Genomic DNA, 19,686 nt, shown 5'->3' with positions numbered 1-19,686 from the left:
TTTTTGTGTGTCTGTTCTTCTAGTCAAATGCAACAAGTAACTTGCGGTGTACCGTCTGAGGACCTCCTCTGTTTCACCACATTTCATCATGGTCACAATATGCCTGAACACCCCCGCATTATACCACGTCAGCGACAGTATTCACAGTGCATGTCATTGTTGTACTCAGTGCCGTCGCCAGGGGAGTCTGAAGTCATTACCGTTCAGCTACTCTTATTTATTTATTTATTTCACCTTTATTTAACCAGGTAGGCAACTGCGACCTGGCCAAGATGAAGCATAGCAATTCGACACATACAACAACACAGAGTTACACATGGAATATATATCATGGTCAGTGTGCTTGTAGAGTATTCATTTTATGGCCTGACATTTCTCACACTAAATACTCTACATATCGGTTCTGAGCTTTGGGGAATGTAATTAGGCAAATTTGTTCTATTGTTTTTATTGTCCTCCAGAGTAATGCAACTCTCGGAAGCCTGACGATATGGAGCCAATCAACATGTAAATGGGTTGTAGCGTCGTTGTGTACGCTAAGCCCATATCATGCTTTTGTACTTCAGAACGCGGAGATGAATAAATATACTGTTACAGCCAAACACAGTGCGGCATTGTGCTAATGTATTTTTGTTTTCAACATGTTCATTTAAAGAAATGTCATGGTTCGCCCTAGGATTATTTTATCAAGTTTAGTATGTTGCCGGTTTTTGTAGGGAGAGAGCAAATATACAAAACTCAATTATTATTTGACTCCATTGCCAATGAGCTGCAGGATAGTGTGGTTCTTTGCCCGTTCTCTTCAGCTGAAAAGCCTTTCCAAGGTTCTCCCATCAACTTTGCCTTTTCTCTATCCACAGTAACTTTCTGTGTTTTTTTTTTTAGATAGATGATTTCTTGTGTTTTGGTTTGGAGGGGATATTGCGAGAAACAGGAAACAAGATTCACTATTTGGCGTACTAGCCACAGGATGTATTTATCTCGAAAGGCCAGGGGAGGTCAGCAACTCCAATCTGGCTGTGCTCCTGAAAGAATGTCCCCCTAAACACAAGGTGATTCTGCTGCTGTTCCTGGAAATGGGCTTTCTTCCCATTTTAAGGTCACATTTCAGCAGGTAATTTGAACTCAGCCAGGCCCCTGTTCTCCTTAGTTAGGTTCAGCTTACCTCCTACACACGCTCTCGCACGCACACACAAAGGCACTTTGGCATCGAATGAGGGCAGTGGCAGTTCTTTGCATCTGAGTGATTCACCATCCCCATCCATCTGCCTGGAACACCGTCCAGCAGCATTAACCTGTCCAACACCTGCATATGTTCATTAAGCAATCAACCATCGTCCCCGTGTGCTTTGAGCTCATACAGGGCGCTACAGACCAGCTTGAATATAAAGGGAATCAGGTGCGCGACTGAAGGACTTGAAAATACCCAAAACATTCCTTACCGCAGGACACTTCAACGGCTGACTATGCAGGACCAGAAATAAAAAGGAGCTCTCTGTTTCTGCATAGATCAGATCATTTGTTGATGGGACATAGAAACAGGCTCACGTTTTGGCAAAGCAATGGTACATCACTCTAGTCTCCATCCTGATGCTACAGATCTGTCATTGAGAAGGATACAAGTCATTAGCAGTTATTTAAAGACGCGCTGTTCTTAAGACAACCCCAGCATTGTTTGAGAGAACAATATATTTTGAGGTGTTTTAGGCTTCTGTTATGTGATCGACAGAGGTTGGGCTGGGTTATGTTTAATTTAAAGTGTTCTCAACACAAGTGGAAAAAGACAGGCTATGAACCTCCTGAAATATAAAGAAGATGGGAGTCAGAATGGTGAAAGAGTGTTGTGTATATGATTGCTTATTGAACTATCGTCTCTGGGATGGATAAACCTAGCTTCATGCTTTTTGAAATGAGTGACTCTGCTTTTTGATTCTTGCTACTTGGAGGTGCACTTTTGCTTGAACTTGAAACCAAGTACAAGAACCCTTTTAGAAAGCCTAGAAAACTATTGGCGCTTAGGAAGACAATATTTACACCCTGTGTAAACACTACTGCCGCTCTGAGGCCGGGTGAGAGGAGAGCTTCTGTGTTTCTAATTATGAAGCACAAGATTGTAGTTGGAGAAAAAGACGAGAACCTAGAAGTGAATCAGCAGTATGGTTGAATAATGCAACAGGGACAGACTCTGAAACCCAGATTTTGGGGAGAAAAGTTCAGCTGAACACATCTGTGGCTTGTGGAAATGGGAGCGGTTCAAAACCATATCTCCTGGCAAAAATTCTAATTCTACCGTTCATTCAGGAAAACTCACGTGGCAATAGAAAGGAACATCTTGGATAACTTCCTCATACCTTTTGATCTCATAGGGGTTATTTTTGAGTTAACTTGTGTGTCCTGCTTCAGTTGTGTTTCAAAGCTATTTGTTCATATTGTTGAGCTCACAACCAGTTGACTTGTTTAACTACTCCATGATGGCCAAACCTGAGTCAATCATTTACATTTATATTGTATTATTGTTATACAGTATAAGCAGGCTATAAATATTGAATCACAATCACATTATTTCCTCTTATGCTCGACAACAAGTTCAAAGAAGGAAAATAATAAAACAATGAATTAAAGTTCAATCGACCAGTCCAACTTCTCACACGATCTGAATGAAAACCAATTTAACTAGCCCACCAAGATTACCTCGGCTTCTGAATCCATTAGAGGAAGTTATGGATGGCGATTTTCTTTGTAAGCGTTGAATGCTGTAAAATATGTATTTTCTAATTTCCCAGTGAAGCTTTCGTTTGAATGTCAGTAACATTTTATGAATACCAATGTATCCTCAATAGAGACGACATTTATGGAATTCCATTTATTTAGGAAAGAAAAGGTCAAGCCATTGGAAAGTTTAAGCAACACAAAGCACTTTTTTTACTGGATATGTCCTCAAGAAAAATGAAACGTTGACAAGGAAGTTAGAAGTGTATTAGTCCCAACTCTGCTTCGTCAAGGACAGGCAGTTAAGATTTCTCTGTTTGTCAGAGTCACTAACTACATGTCTGTAGATACACACATTAGCTGTGCATGGGTAAAATCACTGGGGAAGCCAATCCAGGAAACAAAAGCCATATTATAACATACAGTACCAGTCAAAAGTTTGGACACCTTCTCATTCAAAGGGTTTTCTTTATTTTGACTATTTTCTACATTGTAGAATAATAGTGAAGACATCAAAACTATGAAATAACACTACATTTCAAGCAACAAAAACATTGCCCATTGTCATAAAGGTGGGAATAATTTCTCTCTAAATGAAAACCAATACATTTATACCCACCCTCTAATCCATTAAATAATGAACCCTCTGGCAATTACAGTAAGAGTCAGTGGCTGTCTAAGACCGTATTAGAGAGTATAGCCTCCCAATGCCAACAGAATGAATAAAGTAATGAGCAACACGTCTACTTTATTTATGTGGTGGATGGATGTAACAGTGGTTATTTATACTACGGATGAATATTATCCCTCAAGTATTCTATGAGGGACTTTTCTATGTGTCTGAATAATCTCTCTCTTGCTCTGTCTCGGTCTCTATTTCTCTCTCTCTCTTTCTCTTCTAGCTCAGAACTGTTCGGGCCTGAGGACGTGTGGCCAGTGTTTGGATCAGGCAGAGTGTGGCTGGTGTGGAGACCCCACTAACACAGGGAAGGGCCAGTGTATGGAGGGGTCATACCGCGGGCCCATGAAGAGCCCCTCCAGACAGCCCAGAGACAGGGAGAGGGACAGAGACATGGTGCTGGAGCTCGGTCTGTGCCCCAGAGATAAAGGGTTTGACTGGGCCTACATCCACTGCCCTGGTGAGTCGACAGACAGACAGACAGACAGACAGACAGACAGACAGACAGACAGACAGACAGACAGACAGACAGACAGACAGACAGACAGACAGTACGCCCTCCACACACTTAAAGCTATACATCCCCTCCTCACACTTAAAGCTATACATCCCCTCCTCACACTTAAAGCTATACATCCCCCTCCTCACACTTAAAGCTATACATCCCCCTCCTCACACTTAAAGCTATACATCCCCCTCCTCACACTTAAAGCTATACATCCCCTCCTCACACTTAAAGCTATACATCCCCCTCCTCACACTTAAAGCTATACATCCCCCTCCTCACACTTAAAGCTATACATCCCCCTCCTCACACTTAAAGCTATACATCCCCCTCCTCACACTTAAAGCTATACATCCCCCTCCTCACACTTAAAGCTATACATCCCCCCTCCTCACACTTAAAGCTATACATCCCCCTCCTCACACTTAAAGCTATACATCCCCCTCCTCACACTTAAAGCTATACATCCCCCTCCTCACACTTAAAGCTATACATCCCCCCTCCTCACACTTAAAGCTATACATCCCCCTCCTCACACTTAAAGCTATACATCCCCCTCCTCACACTTAAAGCTATACATCCCCCTCCTCACACTTAAAGCTATACATCCCCCTCCTCACACTTAAAGCTATACATCCCCCTCCTCACACTTAAAGCTATACATCCCCCTCCTCACACTTAAAGCTATACATCCCCCTCCTCACACTTAAAGCTATACATCCCCCTCCTCACACTTAAAGCTATACATCCCCCTCCTCACACTTAAAGCTATACATCCCCCTCCTCACACTTAAAGCTATACATCCCCCTCCACACACTTAAAGCTATACATCCCCCTCCTCACACTTAAAGCTATACATCCCCCTCCTCACACTTAAAGCTATACATCCCCCCTCCTCACACTTAAAGCTATACATCCCCCTCCTCACACTTAAAGCTATACATCCCCCTCCTCACACTTAAAGCTATACATCCCCCTCCTCACACTTAAAGCTATACATCCCCCTCCTCACACTTAAAGCTATACATCCCCCTCCTCACACTTAAAGCTATACATCCCCCTCCTCACACTTAAAGCTATACATCCCCCTCCTCACACTTAAAGCTATACATCCCCCTCCTCACACTTAAAGCTATACATCCCCCTCCTCACACTTAAAGCTATACATCCCCCTCCTCACACTTAAAGCTATACATCCCCCTCCTCACACTTAAAGCTATACATCCCCCTCCTCACACTTAAAGCTATACATCCCCCTCCTCACACTTAAAGCTATACATCCCCCTCCTCACACTTAAAGCTATACATCCCCCCTCCTCACACTTAAAGCTATACATCCCCCTCCTCACACTTAAAGCTATACATCCCCCTCCACACACTTAAAGCTATACATCCCCCTCCTCACACTTAAAGCTATACATCCCCCTCCTCACACTTAAAGCTATACATCCCCCTCCTCACACTTAAAGCTCTACATCCCCCTCCTCACACTTAAAGCTATACATCCCCCCTCCTCACACTTAAAGCTATACATCCCCCCTCCTCACACTTAAAGCTATACATCCCCCTCCTCACACTTAAAGCTATACATCCCCCTCCTCACACTTAAAGCTATACATCCCCCTCCTCACACTTAAAGCTATACATCCCCCCTCCTCACACTTAAAGCTATACATCCCCCTCCTCACACTTAAAGCTATACATCCCCCTCCTCACACTTAAAGCTATACATCCCCCCTCCTCACACTTAAAGCTATAGATCCCCCTCCTCACACTTAAAGCTATAGATCCCCCTCCTCACACTTAAAGCTATAGATCCCCCTCCACACACTTAAAGCTATACATCCCCCTCCACACACTTAAAGCTATACATCCCCATCCTCACACTTAAAGCTATACATCCCCCTCCACACACTTAAAGCTATACATCCCCCTCCTCACACTTAAAGCTATACATCCCCCTCCTCACACTTAAAGCTATACATCCCCTCCTCACACTTAAACCTATACATCCCCCTCCTCACACTTAAAGCTATACATCCATGATTCTCTCTCCCTCCCTCTTCCCCAGCTTGTCAGTGTAACGGCCACAGTACGTGTGTGAACGGCAGTGCTTGTGAGCAGTGCAGGAACTTGACCACCGGACCGCAGTGCCAGACCTGCATGCCTGGTTACCATGGCGACCCCACTAACGGCGGGAAGTGCCAGGGTAAGTACAGTGATGGGTGCAGTGCACCAGAGTGGACTGGAGGGGCCAGTGTTTAAAGGTTTTGGCTCTGAGATCTGTGTGTCCTCCAAGAAGCAGACTGTCTGAACAACAGTTGAGCCAGAAACGATTGTGTTGAAAGATGCAGTAGACAGGCGCTTCAGCAGCTCTGTGTTTAATCACATTTCTGTCAACCCTGTCCAGTCCTGTGGTGAAGATTGTTATGAAACCCTGATTGGAGAAATGGAGACTATGGTAGTGGGATAGACAGAAAGAGTAGGAGAAAGAGTGAGTGAGCGTGAGAGAGAGGAAGGTGTAATAACATAATTCTCCAGCTGACAGATGTGCGTTTTCCCCGCTTGGCGTATGACATTAAATCCCTCTTAATCATTTTCTTATATCTTGGAGTTGACTGGCGGCGAGCACGTTTGATAGACGGCTCCCCTCTCTCTCCTCCTCTCTCTCTCCTCCCTCCATCACCCTCTCTCCCTAACGCTGTCATGATTAAATGCAATTTATTAACTACCGTCCGTCCGTCCGTCATACCACCTTTGCTTGTGTACCAGGCTGACTCCTGAGGACTGTGCCTATAGAGGCTGTTTCACTCCTCAGTCTTACAGAATAGATGGATTTACATGGGCCTGAAGTCACTGATCTGATCCTTGAGAGACGGGGGGAGAGACGGGGGGAGAGCGAGCGGGAGAGGGAGAGATTGAGAGAGACCGTCATCAAGTTTAAAATATGAGCAGCTCAGAGCTGCCCTTGTAAGAATGGAGAATAGAAGGATGGGGGAGATGGAGGAGAGATTACCCAGTCTGGTGTCCCCATGACCGATGAACAGCTGACCTTGTACAATGTGACAGGGGGCTATGTGTGTGTGCGCGTGTGTGGGTTTTGAAGGAGTGTGTGTTTTCACATGCGTTATGTGGTGAGGAGAATAGCCTTCCAAGTCGATCACTGACAGGTTCACCTTGTAAAGACACTGAAACCGTCTGCTTGCCCTGTCCAGCTTGACCCTGCCCAGTCTAGCTTGGCTTGACTCGCTGCAGGAGACCTCTCTCTGGGGCTTGGAGTACTGAGAGGGAGAGACTAGCCTGTGGTGGGCTGTGCATGTCAACTGACTTTTGAAAGACAGACCAGCCTTGTGACATGCCATGTTGTGTAGGGGTTGGAGAGGTGATTTGATAGAGCATGATGAGGGAATTTACTGTACAAGGCCAAAACGTACCAGTCACTTTCTGTTGGCTATAATACCATAAGAAAGTAAGACAGCCGGTGTTGCGGGAGCTGCAGTAAACCTGGTTGATGCGATGTACCATGGTAAGCGTTTGATCTCTTGTTGTGGTAGCCATGACTGATCTGTTTCTCCTTAAAGCTCTACTTGTACTTGTGTATCACTCTTCTGAAAACTTCTGGCTGGCTTACTTATTATTTTTGGTCTGGACAAGTGGCAGCTTAATAAGTGTGACTTTGTGTTTTTTTCCCACTAACTGCACTGTAGGCACACAGTCACACAAATGTCATCCAGGGAGCCCCAGCAAGCTGATGGTTGTTGTTCTTTCAGTTTCTCTCTCTTTCTTTCTCCTCCTTGCATAAAGCCAGCACTGCAGAGTTCAATTAAAATGCTGTTTATTGCTTTTGGATATGGCATGCTGTGCTAGCCTGGTGAATTCCATTATAGGCTCTTGGTAGAGCCCCTTCAGCCACCTAGTCCCCATCAGACCCTGTCTTTACATGTGACCAACCTGCCTGTCTGTCTCTCTCTCGCTTTGTCTGTCTCTCTCTCGCTTTGTCTGTCTCTCTCTCGCTTTGTCTGTCTCTCTCTCGCTTTGTCTGTCTCTCTCTCTCTCTCTCTCTCTCTCTCGCTTTGTCTCTCTCTCTCTCTCTCTCTCGCTTTGTCTCTCTCTCTCGCTTTGTCTCTCTCTCTCTCTCTCTCTTGCTTTGTCTCTCTCTCTCTCTCTCTCGCTTTGTCTCTCTCTCTCTCTCTCGCTTTGTCTCTCTCTCTCTCTCTCGCTTTGTCTCTCTCTCTCTCTCGCTTTGTCTCTCTCTCTCTCTCTCGCTTTGTCTCTCTCTCTCTCGCTTTGTCTCTCTCTCTCTCGCTTTGTCTGTCTGTCTCTCTCTCTCTCGCTTTGTCTGTCTCTCTCTCGCTTTCTGTCTCTCTCTCTCTCTCTCTCTCTCGCTTTCTGTCTCTCTCTCTCTCTCGCTTTCTGTCTCTCTCGCTTTCTGTCTCTCTCTCTCTCGCTTTCTGTCTCTCTCTCTCTCGCTTTCTGTCTCTCTCTCTCTCTCTCTCTCTCTCGCTTTGTCTGTCTCGCTCTCTCTCTCTCTCTCGCTCTCTCTCTCTCTCTCTCTCGCTTTATCTGTCTCTCTCTCTCTCTCTCTCTCTCTCTCGCTTTGTCTGTCTGTCTGTCTGTCTGTCTCTCTCTCTCTCTCTCTCTCTCGCTTTGTCTGTCTGTCTGTCTGTCTGTCTGTCTGTCTGTCTGTCTGTCTGTCTGTCTGTCTGTCTGTCTGTCTCTCTCTCTCTCGCTTTGTCTGTCTGTCTTGGTGTCTCGTTCTCTCTTTCTGCCTGTTTAAACTGTTTGTTTGTTTAATGGTCTCCAACACTGAATTTGTTTTTGTGGTTTCGTGCTCTCGATGCCTCCTGAGGGGATTCATAAACTCCTTTTGTGTTGTTTGCTTGCCCTGTAACCTTGCCCTCTAACCTTTCACGTCTCATTGTCCCACCAGAGTTGTCTTACTGCCTTTCATAAAGGCAGGAGCAGCCTACTTTAACACCCTTTCTAGATGTTTTGGTTCTCACTCTCTCCCGCTCTCTTTCTCCCACTCTCTTGGTCTCTCTCTTTTTCTCTCTCTGTCACATACACATGTGCGCGCACACACACACACACCCACCCTCTGGCAGTGCCTTGGCAGGGTATAAATGGGTGTCTGTCATGTTCAGTGTGGGAGGATGCTGTTGTGTGTGAATCCATGAACAGCCAGCTCATGTGTATCCTGCAGTGAGAGGGAGGGAGTAGACAGCAGGACAGCTTTTATCTGTGTGTGTGTGTGTGTGTGTGTGTGTGTGTGTGTGTGTGTGTGTGTGTGTGTGTGTGTGTGTGTGTGTGTGTGTGTACACATACTCTACCAGAGGGAGGTGAGGGTGGGCTCCGTCATCAGGACCTCAGCTCAGCACGCGGTTTTGTCCTCCCTCCTGCTCACCCATTCTGATGGATTAGACAGTTGCAGCTGTTCCAGAGATGTAGTTGCTCTGGTGCCTCTGTGAAATAGTCCACTGACTAGGCACCCACTGTGTCCTCCTCCACTGACCTCCCATCAGTAAGCACTGTGTTGGTGTGTTTTGTTTATGTGTGCGTGAACAGATATATACAGTGTGTTTAAAATGCATATAAGTGTATAGGTTGTATGTTTGAGTCAGTATACATACTGTATCAGGGTTTCCATTAGGAAAGCGTGGTGCTGGACATTTGACCCGGCAGCATTTTAATTTACCGGACATTTGAGAAATTTACTGTACCCATTTGCATTGGGTGTGTAACCTGGTTAGGGCGTTCACCCACGGTGCTCAGAATGACAGGAATCCCAATTAGATGATGGTAATTCATATTAACAGAAGATGCAATTTGAGATGCAACGATGTACGGTCCTTCAGTTATTATTATTTATTTTTTTACCCCTTTTTCTCCCAATGTCATTATATCTAATTGGTAGTTACAGTCTTGTCCCATCGTTGCAACTCCCTTACGGACTTGGGAGAGGCGAAGGTCGAGAGCTGTGTGTCCTCCGAAATACAACCCAGCCAAGCTGCACAGATTCTTGACACAACGCCCGCTTAACCCGGTAGCCAGCCGCACCAATGTGTCGGAGGAAGCACCGTACACCTGGCGATCGTGTCAGCGTGCATTGCGCCCCGCAACAGGAGTTGCTAGTGCGCGATGGGACAAGAAAATCCCTGCCGGCCAAATCCTCCCCTAACCCGGCTGACGCTGGGCCAATTATGGGTCTCCTGGTTGCGCCCGGCTGCGAGATGTTCATTTACTTTTGCTCAGCCAACAAGACGAGTAACGAACAGCAAAATCACTAGCCTATGTCAATCTACTATCCCCATAGTAGAAAAGTTGACCTATTCTATTGGTCTGCTTGTGGAGAAAGACATGGCCTATTCCAGACAGACTCTGGGACAGCTGTGGGTCGATATATCCCAAATTCATACAATCAGTAGGCCTTGGCCACATACATTTTATTTTTTTAAAGCAATGAGGCTGATGCAACAGATCAGAACATTTAGCTTAAAATGTTGATAAACTATTATTTCACATAAGCGCAGCAATGTGGACAAGGCAGTAGGCTAAGGTTTTTTCCCATAATGCAATTAGCAGGAAAACACAGTTGTCAAAAACTAGTTATTTCATGTAAGAGATGAAAATATCCTTTTGAAATTTTGAGAGGGGAGATCTACTATGCAAGAACTAGCATGGGTTGCTAATATAACTAGGATTGTGCCTTTGGCTACTGGACAATGAAAGAAAGTTGATATAGTATAAAAGAATTGCCTCCACGGATATGGTCTGATTTTGGCTAGGCTACTTTGAAGCAAAGGTAAAACATGCCTCATAATATGTAGTAAAACGTTCAGGATTCCAACAATTTAAGTATATGTTTTCTCAATGCATACTGCCTCATTGCAAAGGGGTGTGTGATGCGCTGATGAAGCCTGCCTTCCGTTGTCTATGCGTTTGCTGTTTGAGAAGCTGTAGCAACAGCTCTCGCGCTGTCTGACAGATGTTGTATCTGTGTGCTTTACACGTAGGATAAATAAGATAGGTCTACATATACACACGCGGCAAGTTAATTCCACTAAATTATGCAAAATAAGCATGACCAGTCAAATATATTTACATTGACTGGAATTTACATCAATGAATTCTGCCTGTGAAATGTCCGGTGCCACACTTTTTTAACAGAAGAGGCTAAAAGCCTTTTTTCTTCTTCTCCCGGAAGACTATTACTCCCTATTACTGGCTAACGGAAACCCAGAACTGTATGTATTAATGCCTACATTGTGTACAAATCTGGTGTGTGTGTGTGTGTGTGTGTGTGTGTGTGTGTGTGTGTGTGTGGCAGGGGCGAAAATCTGATATCCACTTTGGAGGGGACAATTACATGAAATTTTCTCAAGAGCAATTCCTGAGGAGGACACCAAAAGTAGTGCTGTAACACATAACCTACATTGTAATATGGTAAATGTATATTGAGGAACCAAAGAAATAAGGTGTTTGCCGTCCTTTAACAAATCTTAGTTCAGTCACCAGTTTAAGTTGAGAGTGGGGGTATCCATGGCATTTTCCAATTATGTTCCTATTTTACAAGTCAAAAAAATTGAGAACCTTTCATAATGTTGCCAAACAAAGACTCAACAAACTTACCTGAGACTCCCTGTCTCTGCCAGTCTGTCCCTGCATATCTGTCCCCAACTCTGCTGTCTGTGTGCCATCTGTTGCCTGCTCTGCCTAATGACATCATTGTGAAACATTTCCATTAGAATTTCATTTCTTTCTTATGAACATTTTATCAACTAGTCTGAGATATTAGGCTACTATGAGATATTAGGTTCTTACTATGCGTTTTGGTGTATTGAAAAATACTCTGATGTCCGTCTTTTATTTTTCTGCCATTTTTCTACCTGGCTGGCTACAGACACAGTGTGTAGGTTATTTACAGTAGGAGATGGGCTTCTATCATCTTCAATCATTCTATATGGGCTTCAATCTAAAAGGTAGCTAGCAAATGTGAAACGGATTAAAATGACAAGAGTTGACAGCTGTATGAGTTCACCATTTACACAACATATGCTGCAACCTTTTGTAATTTTAATAGTTTGTTTCATATTGGCTGGCTTCCAACAATAGCTGAATTTGCAAAGCTAGCGAGCACCAATTCAGTTTCAGTGGTGTTTGCTATAATCTTTGCTACCCGGGTTAAATAAAGGAGAAATAAAATAAATAAATAAAAGTTCCCTTGCGACAATTTAGCTTTTGCAACGAGACCATTAAATATATTTAAGACAATGGTAGATGAGAGTGTAGTTCTGTTCAGTTTGGACTTCAGTTTATCGCTAACCTTATCACAGGGACTTTGAAGCACTAACTTACATCATCTGCATGCTGATTCCATCTTTGACGACGCCACATAAATGGAATAGGTACTAGCTAGCTTAATAGTTAATATTTGCGCGCTAGCTCTGCATATTCAGCTAGTGTGTGTGTGCGCGATTGACTGGATGAACCTCACGGCAGTTACGTAGCAAGCTAAGGAACTGGCAGTGGATCAAACCATTATGAGGCAAAGGGCGGTCGCAATCTTTTGAAACTTAAAAACGCGCTATTAAGTGTCTATAATCAGCACAATTGCTTTCATTGCGTATTATTAATATTATTTAAATGACATAGTTATGTTTCAGTGATATATTGGGGGGGACAAATCATATTTTTCCCAGGATGGGGGGGTCGTGTCCCCCCCGTCCCCCCCGGGATTTCCGCCCCTGTGTGTGTGTACCTGATTCAAGAAGGCCCATGGCGGTCGGACACCCTTCCCAGCAGCCTCAGTGGTATCCAGTCATCCCCCCTTCAGAGGCCTTATTTCTGGCCACAGGCGCGCGCGCACACACACACACTCTTAGGGCTCTGATCTGGTACCTACTGCCTAAAAAGTACATTAAAGTTCAGCTATAGGATAACACACCTGTTACTGAGCCAAGCTGAAATGTGGAGTGGTGGGAGTTATGTGTCTCACTACCATACTAAACCCCAAGTCAAGTTTAACACAGTGTGGAGAGTAGGCCTGCATGTCACTCACTCTGCCGCTCTACACTGTATATTCAAGACCAAGATGTCAGAGATCACAAGCCTTTACCTGCCTTCATAACCCTTAACCTTACAAGATCATTAAGGCCAGAATAGCAAGTCCCTTTTATCTGAAACTGCAGACTCCTCACAATCTAACCAAAGCAAGATGAAAGACCGAACCCAACCCTCTTTAGCAGAAAATAATTAGTTCTCAGAAGGGTTCATGCTATGCATTAAATAGCTATAGCCGATACAACTGGGCTTTATAGAGACGTATACATGCTAAATATATCCTGGGGGTGAGGAAAGATGTTGCTGCTATTTAGCACCACTCCTGTCTGCTTCTAACTTTCTGTTGAAGATGTTTAATTAGATGGAGAGCTGGAATGGAAACGCCAACACTACCATCAGTGCTACGTCCAACACATAGGAGGATCTGGATGTAAGCTAGACCTGTAATTCCACCCAGACATATTGTTGAGAGCACTCCTCAGGTCCAGGGGAGAATCCTACTCGCTCACAGTAGAAATTCATGGATTCTAAGGTGCTTATGGTTGCAAACCGAGCCCGGAAGGTCGTGTGGGTGGACAGCCACACATTGAGGTTGTGATGTCTATTTTAGTTTTTTTTTATCTAGACACTGAAGAACCTACTTGGAAAAGTCTCCCTGTGTGTGTGTGGTGAGTTTTGTGTAAGAAGTGGCATGTGTGCTTGTTTATGATAACATATCACCTGTGTGTTACATTTGATATATATAGGAACTATATGCTAAATCACAGTGTGCTGCTCACAGCAGGAAAATAATCCTACAACAGGTCATTCATTATTATGTGGATTATAATAGTGGACATTTTTGTAGGGGTTGATACATTTTTCGTAAAGGTAAATCAAGTCTGAAATTAAGTGGAAATGACCGACTTTAAAGGCCTTTTTACTTCAGGGGTGGCAGGAAGTCTCACCTGTTCTCTTGGCTAGTAGAAGTAGCTTGAATACCTCATTCCTGTGCTGAAGGAACTCTGAGCAGACTGAACCCTTCTCAGATTGAACAGTGGTGTGTACTCGGGTATACGTGTACTCGGGTATACGTGTACTCGGGTATACGTGTACTCGGGTATACGTGTACTCAGTGTACTGTGTACTCAGGTATACGTGTACTCAGGTATACGTATGCTACTAGCACATTAGCGTTGTTTCAACACCTCTTCAAATCAAAGTCCATAATGTTAATGCCTGCGTGCATGGCTTTGGACACCTCAACAGTACTGTGGTGTTAGACTCCAGTAGATTCATGTTCAACCTCTGTCTCAGTGGGCCGTTGTCCTGTCACAGCATTATTAAATCCCTCCACCCTGGTGTATAAACGTCTCAGCCTATAGACTCTTTAGCCTGCGGTATATCAGCCTGGTGGTTCCTACATCTCCTGCAGTAGAAATGAGTTACCTCTGGTTTGTTCAGCCATTCCTATGAGGAAAAGGAATGGGGAAAGAATAGGGTTTTGGGATAAAGGGTAGCAGCCAGGAGTCAGCTCATCACCATTTAAAATAGACATTGAATGGAAGAGGTGGAGGGGATTGGGGAGAGTAGAGAGGACATAAGCGGGGGTAGAGAGAGTTATGTGAGAGTGGTCAGTGCAGTTATGTTTTCCTCCTTTTGGAATGCAGTTATGTTGCTTTAGCTTTTATCTTGTGAGGTGAATAGTAAATCAGCAATTAAAATAAGTGCATTTATTTGAACTATACTGAACAAAAATATAAACTCAACATATAAAGTGTTGGTCCTGTGTTTTATGAGCTGAAATAAAAATACATTTTCCATACGCACTAAAACGTCCCTGTTAGTGAGCATTTCTTCTTTGCCAAGATAATCCATCCACCTGACAGGTGTGGCATATCAAGAAGCTGATTAAACAGCACGATCATTACACAGGTGCACCTTGTGCTGGGGACAATAAGGCCACTCTTAACATGTGCAGTTTTGTCATACAACACAATGCTACAGATGTCTGAAGATTTGAGGCAGTTTGCAATTGGCATGTTGACTGCAGGAATGTCCACCAGAGCTTCTGCCAGAGAATTGAATGTTCAATTCTCTACCATAAGCTGCCTCCAACATCATTTTAGAGAATTTGGCAGTACGTCCAACCGGCCTCACAATCGCAGACCACGCGCCAGCCTGGGACCTCCACATCCGGCTTCTGCGAGATTGTCTGAGACCAGCCACCCGGACAGCTGATGAAACTGAGGATTATTTCTGTCAGTAATAATTCCCTTTTGTGGGGGAAAAGTAATTCTGCTTGCCTGGGCCTGGCTCCCAAGTGGGTGGGCCTGGCTCCCAAGTGGGTGGGCCTATGCCCTTCCAGGCCGACCAATGGCTGCGCCACTGCCCAGCCATGTGAAATGCATACATTAGGGCCTAATCCATTTATTTCAATGGACTGATTTACTTATAAGAACTGTAACTCAGTAAAATCATTGAAATTGTTGCATGTTGCGTTTATATTTTTGGTCAGTGTATTACTATGAAATCTTGGTCATCCATTAAAAAAATGTACTTGCCGACCAAAGTACTAGGATCAAGATTCCAGCTCACTACTTTTGTCACTATGTAACACAACTATAACAACCACACACACACACACACACTATTGTAGTGTTTGTGCATTAGATCTGCTGTTTCTATGCACAAATGCAGAATGTAGTGGGGTGGGAAATTGTAATGTCCACAGGGGTTTGCACAAGGAAGAGGAAATATGATTTATATCAATTCTTCCCTCAATTCCTCCCTGGTTAGAGGAGAGTTTTATTTTTTTAATTCCATCTTATTTTTGTGTTTTGTGATGTTTTTTTCACATCAACTCCCTTCCCTCCCAGGCATCGCAGTTTAGTGGCTCCCAATGCAATACTGTTTTCAAGGCATCCTCAATCAAGGCAGGTTTTAATGTGGTAAAGAACTAGCAGTGACACATGCCATGTTAAATGCAAGGACGAGCAGCCGAACGCAGGCACACCCAATATAAATGTAATTGATCTAGCCAGGGAGCATATAAGGGATTAGGATACTGTTCCACCTTGTTAGAAACAAATCAGTTTCCAGCAGGTAACTTCAACTCTATTCCTGGAAGGCTAGAAAGGAGTGCTTAATTGAACAATTTATGATAGTCCACTCACCTGGATACTCTGCCCTGAATCGATGGCTGGTTTTAAAAGGGCAGACACCGCTGACCTCCCAGATGGTTACAGCAGGGGTTTTTATGGTTCAATATGTGGCTTAGGTGGTGGGCGTGGCAGGGGGCGTGGCAATGGGCACGGTCGACCCGTTGCGGCGGCCACATTTTAGAGAGAAATTTAGAGGCCCCATTTTGGCGTTGTAGAGACATTTTAGCGTTTTTAAGCCCATTTCCTGCAATTCTAGCGGAGAGAAATGTTTGCAGTTCTAACGATAATTTCTTGTGATTCAACATACAGTTTCTGCCATGGAGCTGGGAGAACATTTTGAAGTTTTTTTAAAGCAAATTTCTTGCAATTCTATGCATTTTGCCATGGCTAATACTGTGTTATTTTGCGCAAATCATTACTGCTAAATTGATTGTTTTTGGAATTTTCATTTCTCCATGACTGTCTAGCTTTTTATTTTGGTGATTGTTATTCTCAAAGATTATATCATTGTTTTATATACAGGTACAATACCTTTTCTACATACTTTATTATACTTTTTTTTCACTTTGGACTTAAGTGGCCCGGAAAAATCCTTGGGCTGCCCTGCCCGCCCAAGGATTTTAATGGCAGAAAAATCTCTGGGTTAGTCTTCAAATGAAATTGGGGCTTAACCATTTTGCACATCAATGGATTCTGCAATTCCTTCTTATTTCAGTACCTCTGCCCCCCCCCAAAAGCTAACTCAAGGACACTTTTGTATACCATGTCAGATGTTCCTTTCATTTTTAGAACTCAGCCACACATTTTAACTTCAGCGAAAGGAGGGTCCTAGAGGAACTGGCAGAGTGACTGGCAGTGTATGTCATTAGAAGCCAGTGCTACCTGTATGCCAGCATACACCACACGGTGTTGCACTATAGGGACTCACACTCTAAGACAGTGGTCACCAACCTTTTCTGAGCCAAGATCCTTTGTGAATCTAAGTGCAAGCTGAGATCTACCGCTCGCGACATAAAAAAAACGCCTGTGCAACATTAACCAATTAAAAACAGTTCTGTAGCAATGAGGTTTGTGCAGTAGGGTATAGGCCCAATACATTATCACTGCATGTTGGCTACTCTTGATTTAACATGCCAATGTTGTTCTTCTCAGACCACTTTGAAATTATATTTCAGCATGTTAGGTATATGATCACACTGCTAATAGATCATGTGTTGTATTACTTGTGAGGCACAGCTGAGTGAGCATAATAATATATAAATATATTTTTTTTACTGGACTGAGGGCCTGGATCTGATGGTCAGTCTGAGGGGAGGGAGGGAGCAGCAGTGAGGCTGCCTCTCACCTGACTCACCGTCCCTCCACTCTCCCTCCCTCCACTGAGAAAAGGGGACACAGTCTTTCAGCTGATGGCAAAACTCAAGTCGCACTGCATTATTTCTGCCTCATGCACCAATTCATGTTACTCCTATGACCAGAGAAAGTGAAATACTCCTTGATATTAAAGACGCCTGTAATAATAACGCTAGCTTATTGAAACACTTTGCTGCTACACTCATTCATTGCAGCTGCAGTGCTGGTTGCAGCGTGAGTATTAGTAGGGAGAACGCACATTTTATGGCTCATAAACTGTTGAACAAAGTGTTGACACTAATGAATAACTTAAACATGATCTTATTCATAAAAACAGCAGCTCTTTGCTGTAGTCGTTGAGTCTCTCTCTAGTCATGGTTTTAAAAGTTTTGTCATCAACTTTGCTGTGCGTTCGAGGCTTCTTTTCACAGTATATGGCTCGAGGAAACTGCCGACACCGTGATCTGAGCTATCTGATTGGCCAGCGGTAGGCCTATAGGTGCACTTGATTTGCACCCTGGGCCTGCCGGGTAGCCAGAGTTCTACCTTTAGACACATGAAATGGTTCAACATGGGAACACTTTGCCTTCCTGGTGCTAGGGCTGCTGAATCAAGTGCACCTACCGCCAACAGCGCAAACCAAATTAAAAAAAGAAGTAGGAATGTAGGAGACCCTAACCCTTTTTTTACAGAAATGTTTGATCGACCGGTTGGTGACCACTGCACTAAGATTTGTCGAGTATCACAGGACCAGAGTGCAGTATGGGAGGCTCTGGAGTGTCAGCCCTGCCACTGTAGCCAATCAGCTAGCCTATCACATTGTGTTGTCTCAGAACTGGGCTCAGAAGTGTGAGCTGCATCATGTCACAGTGTTCCTTTGTGTCTTCTGAAGAGACTTGTGGATCTTATAAAAGATGCATTGGGGTTTCTCCTGCTGCTGTGTATAGATGTGTCCGTTGTTGAGAACTGCTCTAAGCTCTTTAGTTTAGAAGCAGTCCCTGTAGACAACCACAGTTTGTCTGTATGTCCGCTAATATGCATCTGTATATTTACTCTACACTGTATGCATTTTTCTGCAAGCATAGCCGTGTGTGTGTGTGTGTGTGTGATATCTACAGTAGGCCCTGCTGTAGTGGTATAGGGAGGTGGGAGGTGACGGTAGTGATTTGGATAACTATCGACCCATCTCTGGGCTTTCTTGTCTGGCAAAGATCCTAGAATCTATAGTCAACAAACCGTTACAATCTTTTCTTTCTGCTAACAGTATTCTTAGCACCAATCAATCTGGTTTTAGATCTAAACACAGTACCACATCGGCCACTATGCTTGTTGTAAATTATATTGCAAATGCCTTAGATGATAGAAAGCACTGTGCTGCGTTGTTTGTTTGTAGATTTGTCAAAAGCTTTTGACACTGTAGACCATGCTATCCTTTTGAGTAAGCTGTCATCTATAGGACTGGGCACTGATGCCGATGGTTTTATGACTATCTTAAAGATAGAACTCAGGCCGTCATGGTCGACGGGGTCAAGTCTGACCCCTTACAGTTACTTAAAGGGGTCCCTCAGGGTTCAATAATTGGCCCACTATTGTTCTCACTTTATATAAACAACATTGGTGATGATGTCAGATATTGTAAATTCCATTTATATGCAGATGACACAGTGATGTACTCTATTGCTCCAACAGCGGACCAAGCTTTAATGCAGTTGGAGTCTGATTTTAGGATACTACAGGGGTCTCTTTTACAGCTTAAACTTATTTTAAATGCTAAGAAAACAAATGTCATGTTTTTTTCTAGGTCTAAACTCTGTTAGAAACACTTTTGTAATCACTAGCTTTGATGGTACTCAAATCAAACAGGTCTCTGCATATAAATACTTAGGGGTATGGTTAGATGATAGGCTTTCTTTTAAAAAACATGTTACTGAATTGGGAAAAAAGCTCACATTCAAGATAGGGTTCCTTTACAGAAACAGGGCTTGTCTGTCCTCTGTAAATAGAAAACAAATTGTGCAGGCTACTTTTATGTCCGTTTTAGATTATGGTGATATTATCTATATGCATGCATCGGCAAACACATTAAAACCACTGGATGCTATTTACCATTGTGCACTCAGGTTTATCACGGGTGATAATTACAAAACTCATCACTGTATCCTATATCAACATGTGGGTTGGGCCTCTATCTGTGAGGCGAGAGCAACATGCTCTCTTGTTTATTTATAAAGCACTT

The 19,686-nt window shown here is 43.7% G+C and overlaps 1 protein-coding gene across 3 annotated transcripts in view; it reads left to right on the top strand.

The window, feature by feature from the left end:
* LOC106577124 (attractin-like protein 1) overlaps positions 1–19,686 on the top strand; it is a 355,235-nt gene that overhangs the window by 122,581 nt on the left and 212,968 nt on the right. For all 3 annotated transcript variants that reach the window (XM_014154875.2, XM_014154874.2, XM_014154877.2), the window contains 2 exons: positions 3,612–3,848; positions 5,966–6,103. In XM_014154875.2, coding sequence (XP_014010350.1) covers positions 3,612–3,848; positions 5,966–6,103 — 375 coding nt within the window. The remainder of the gene's footprint in view (positions 1–3,611; positions 3,849–5,965; positions 6,104–19,686) is intronic.

This window comes from Salmo salar, chromosome ssa18 (genome assembly GCF_905237065.1).
Source record: "Salmo salar chromosome ssa18, Ssal_v3.1, whole genome shotgun sequence".
In the NCBI taxonomy this organism is placed as follows: domain Eukaryota; kingdom Metazoa; phylum Chordata; class Actinopteri; order Salmoniformes; family Salmonidae; genus Salmo; species Salmo salar.
Note: the sequence above shows the minus strand (reverse complement) of the source record. Positions and strands in the feature narration are given on the sequence as shown.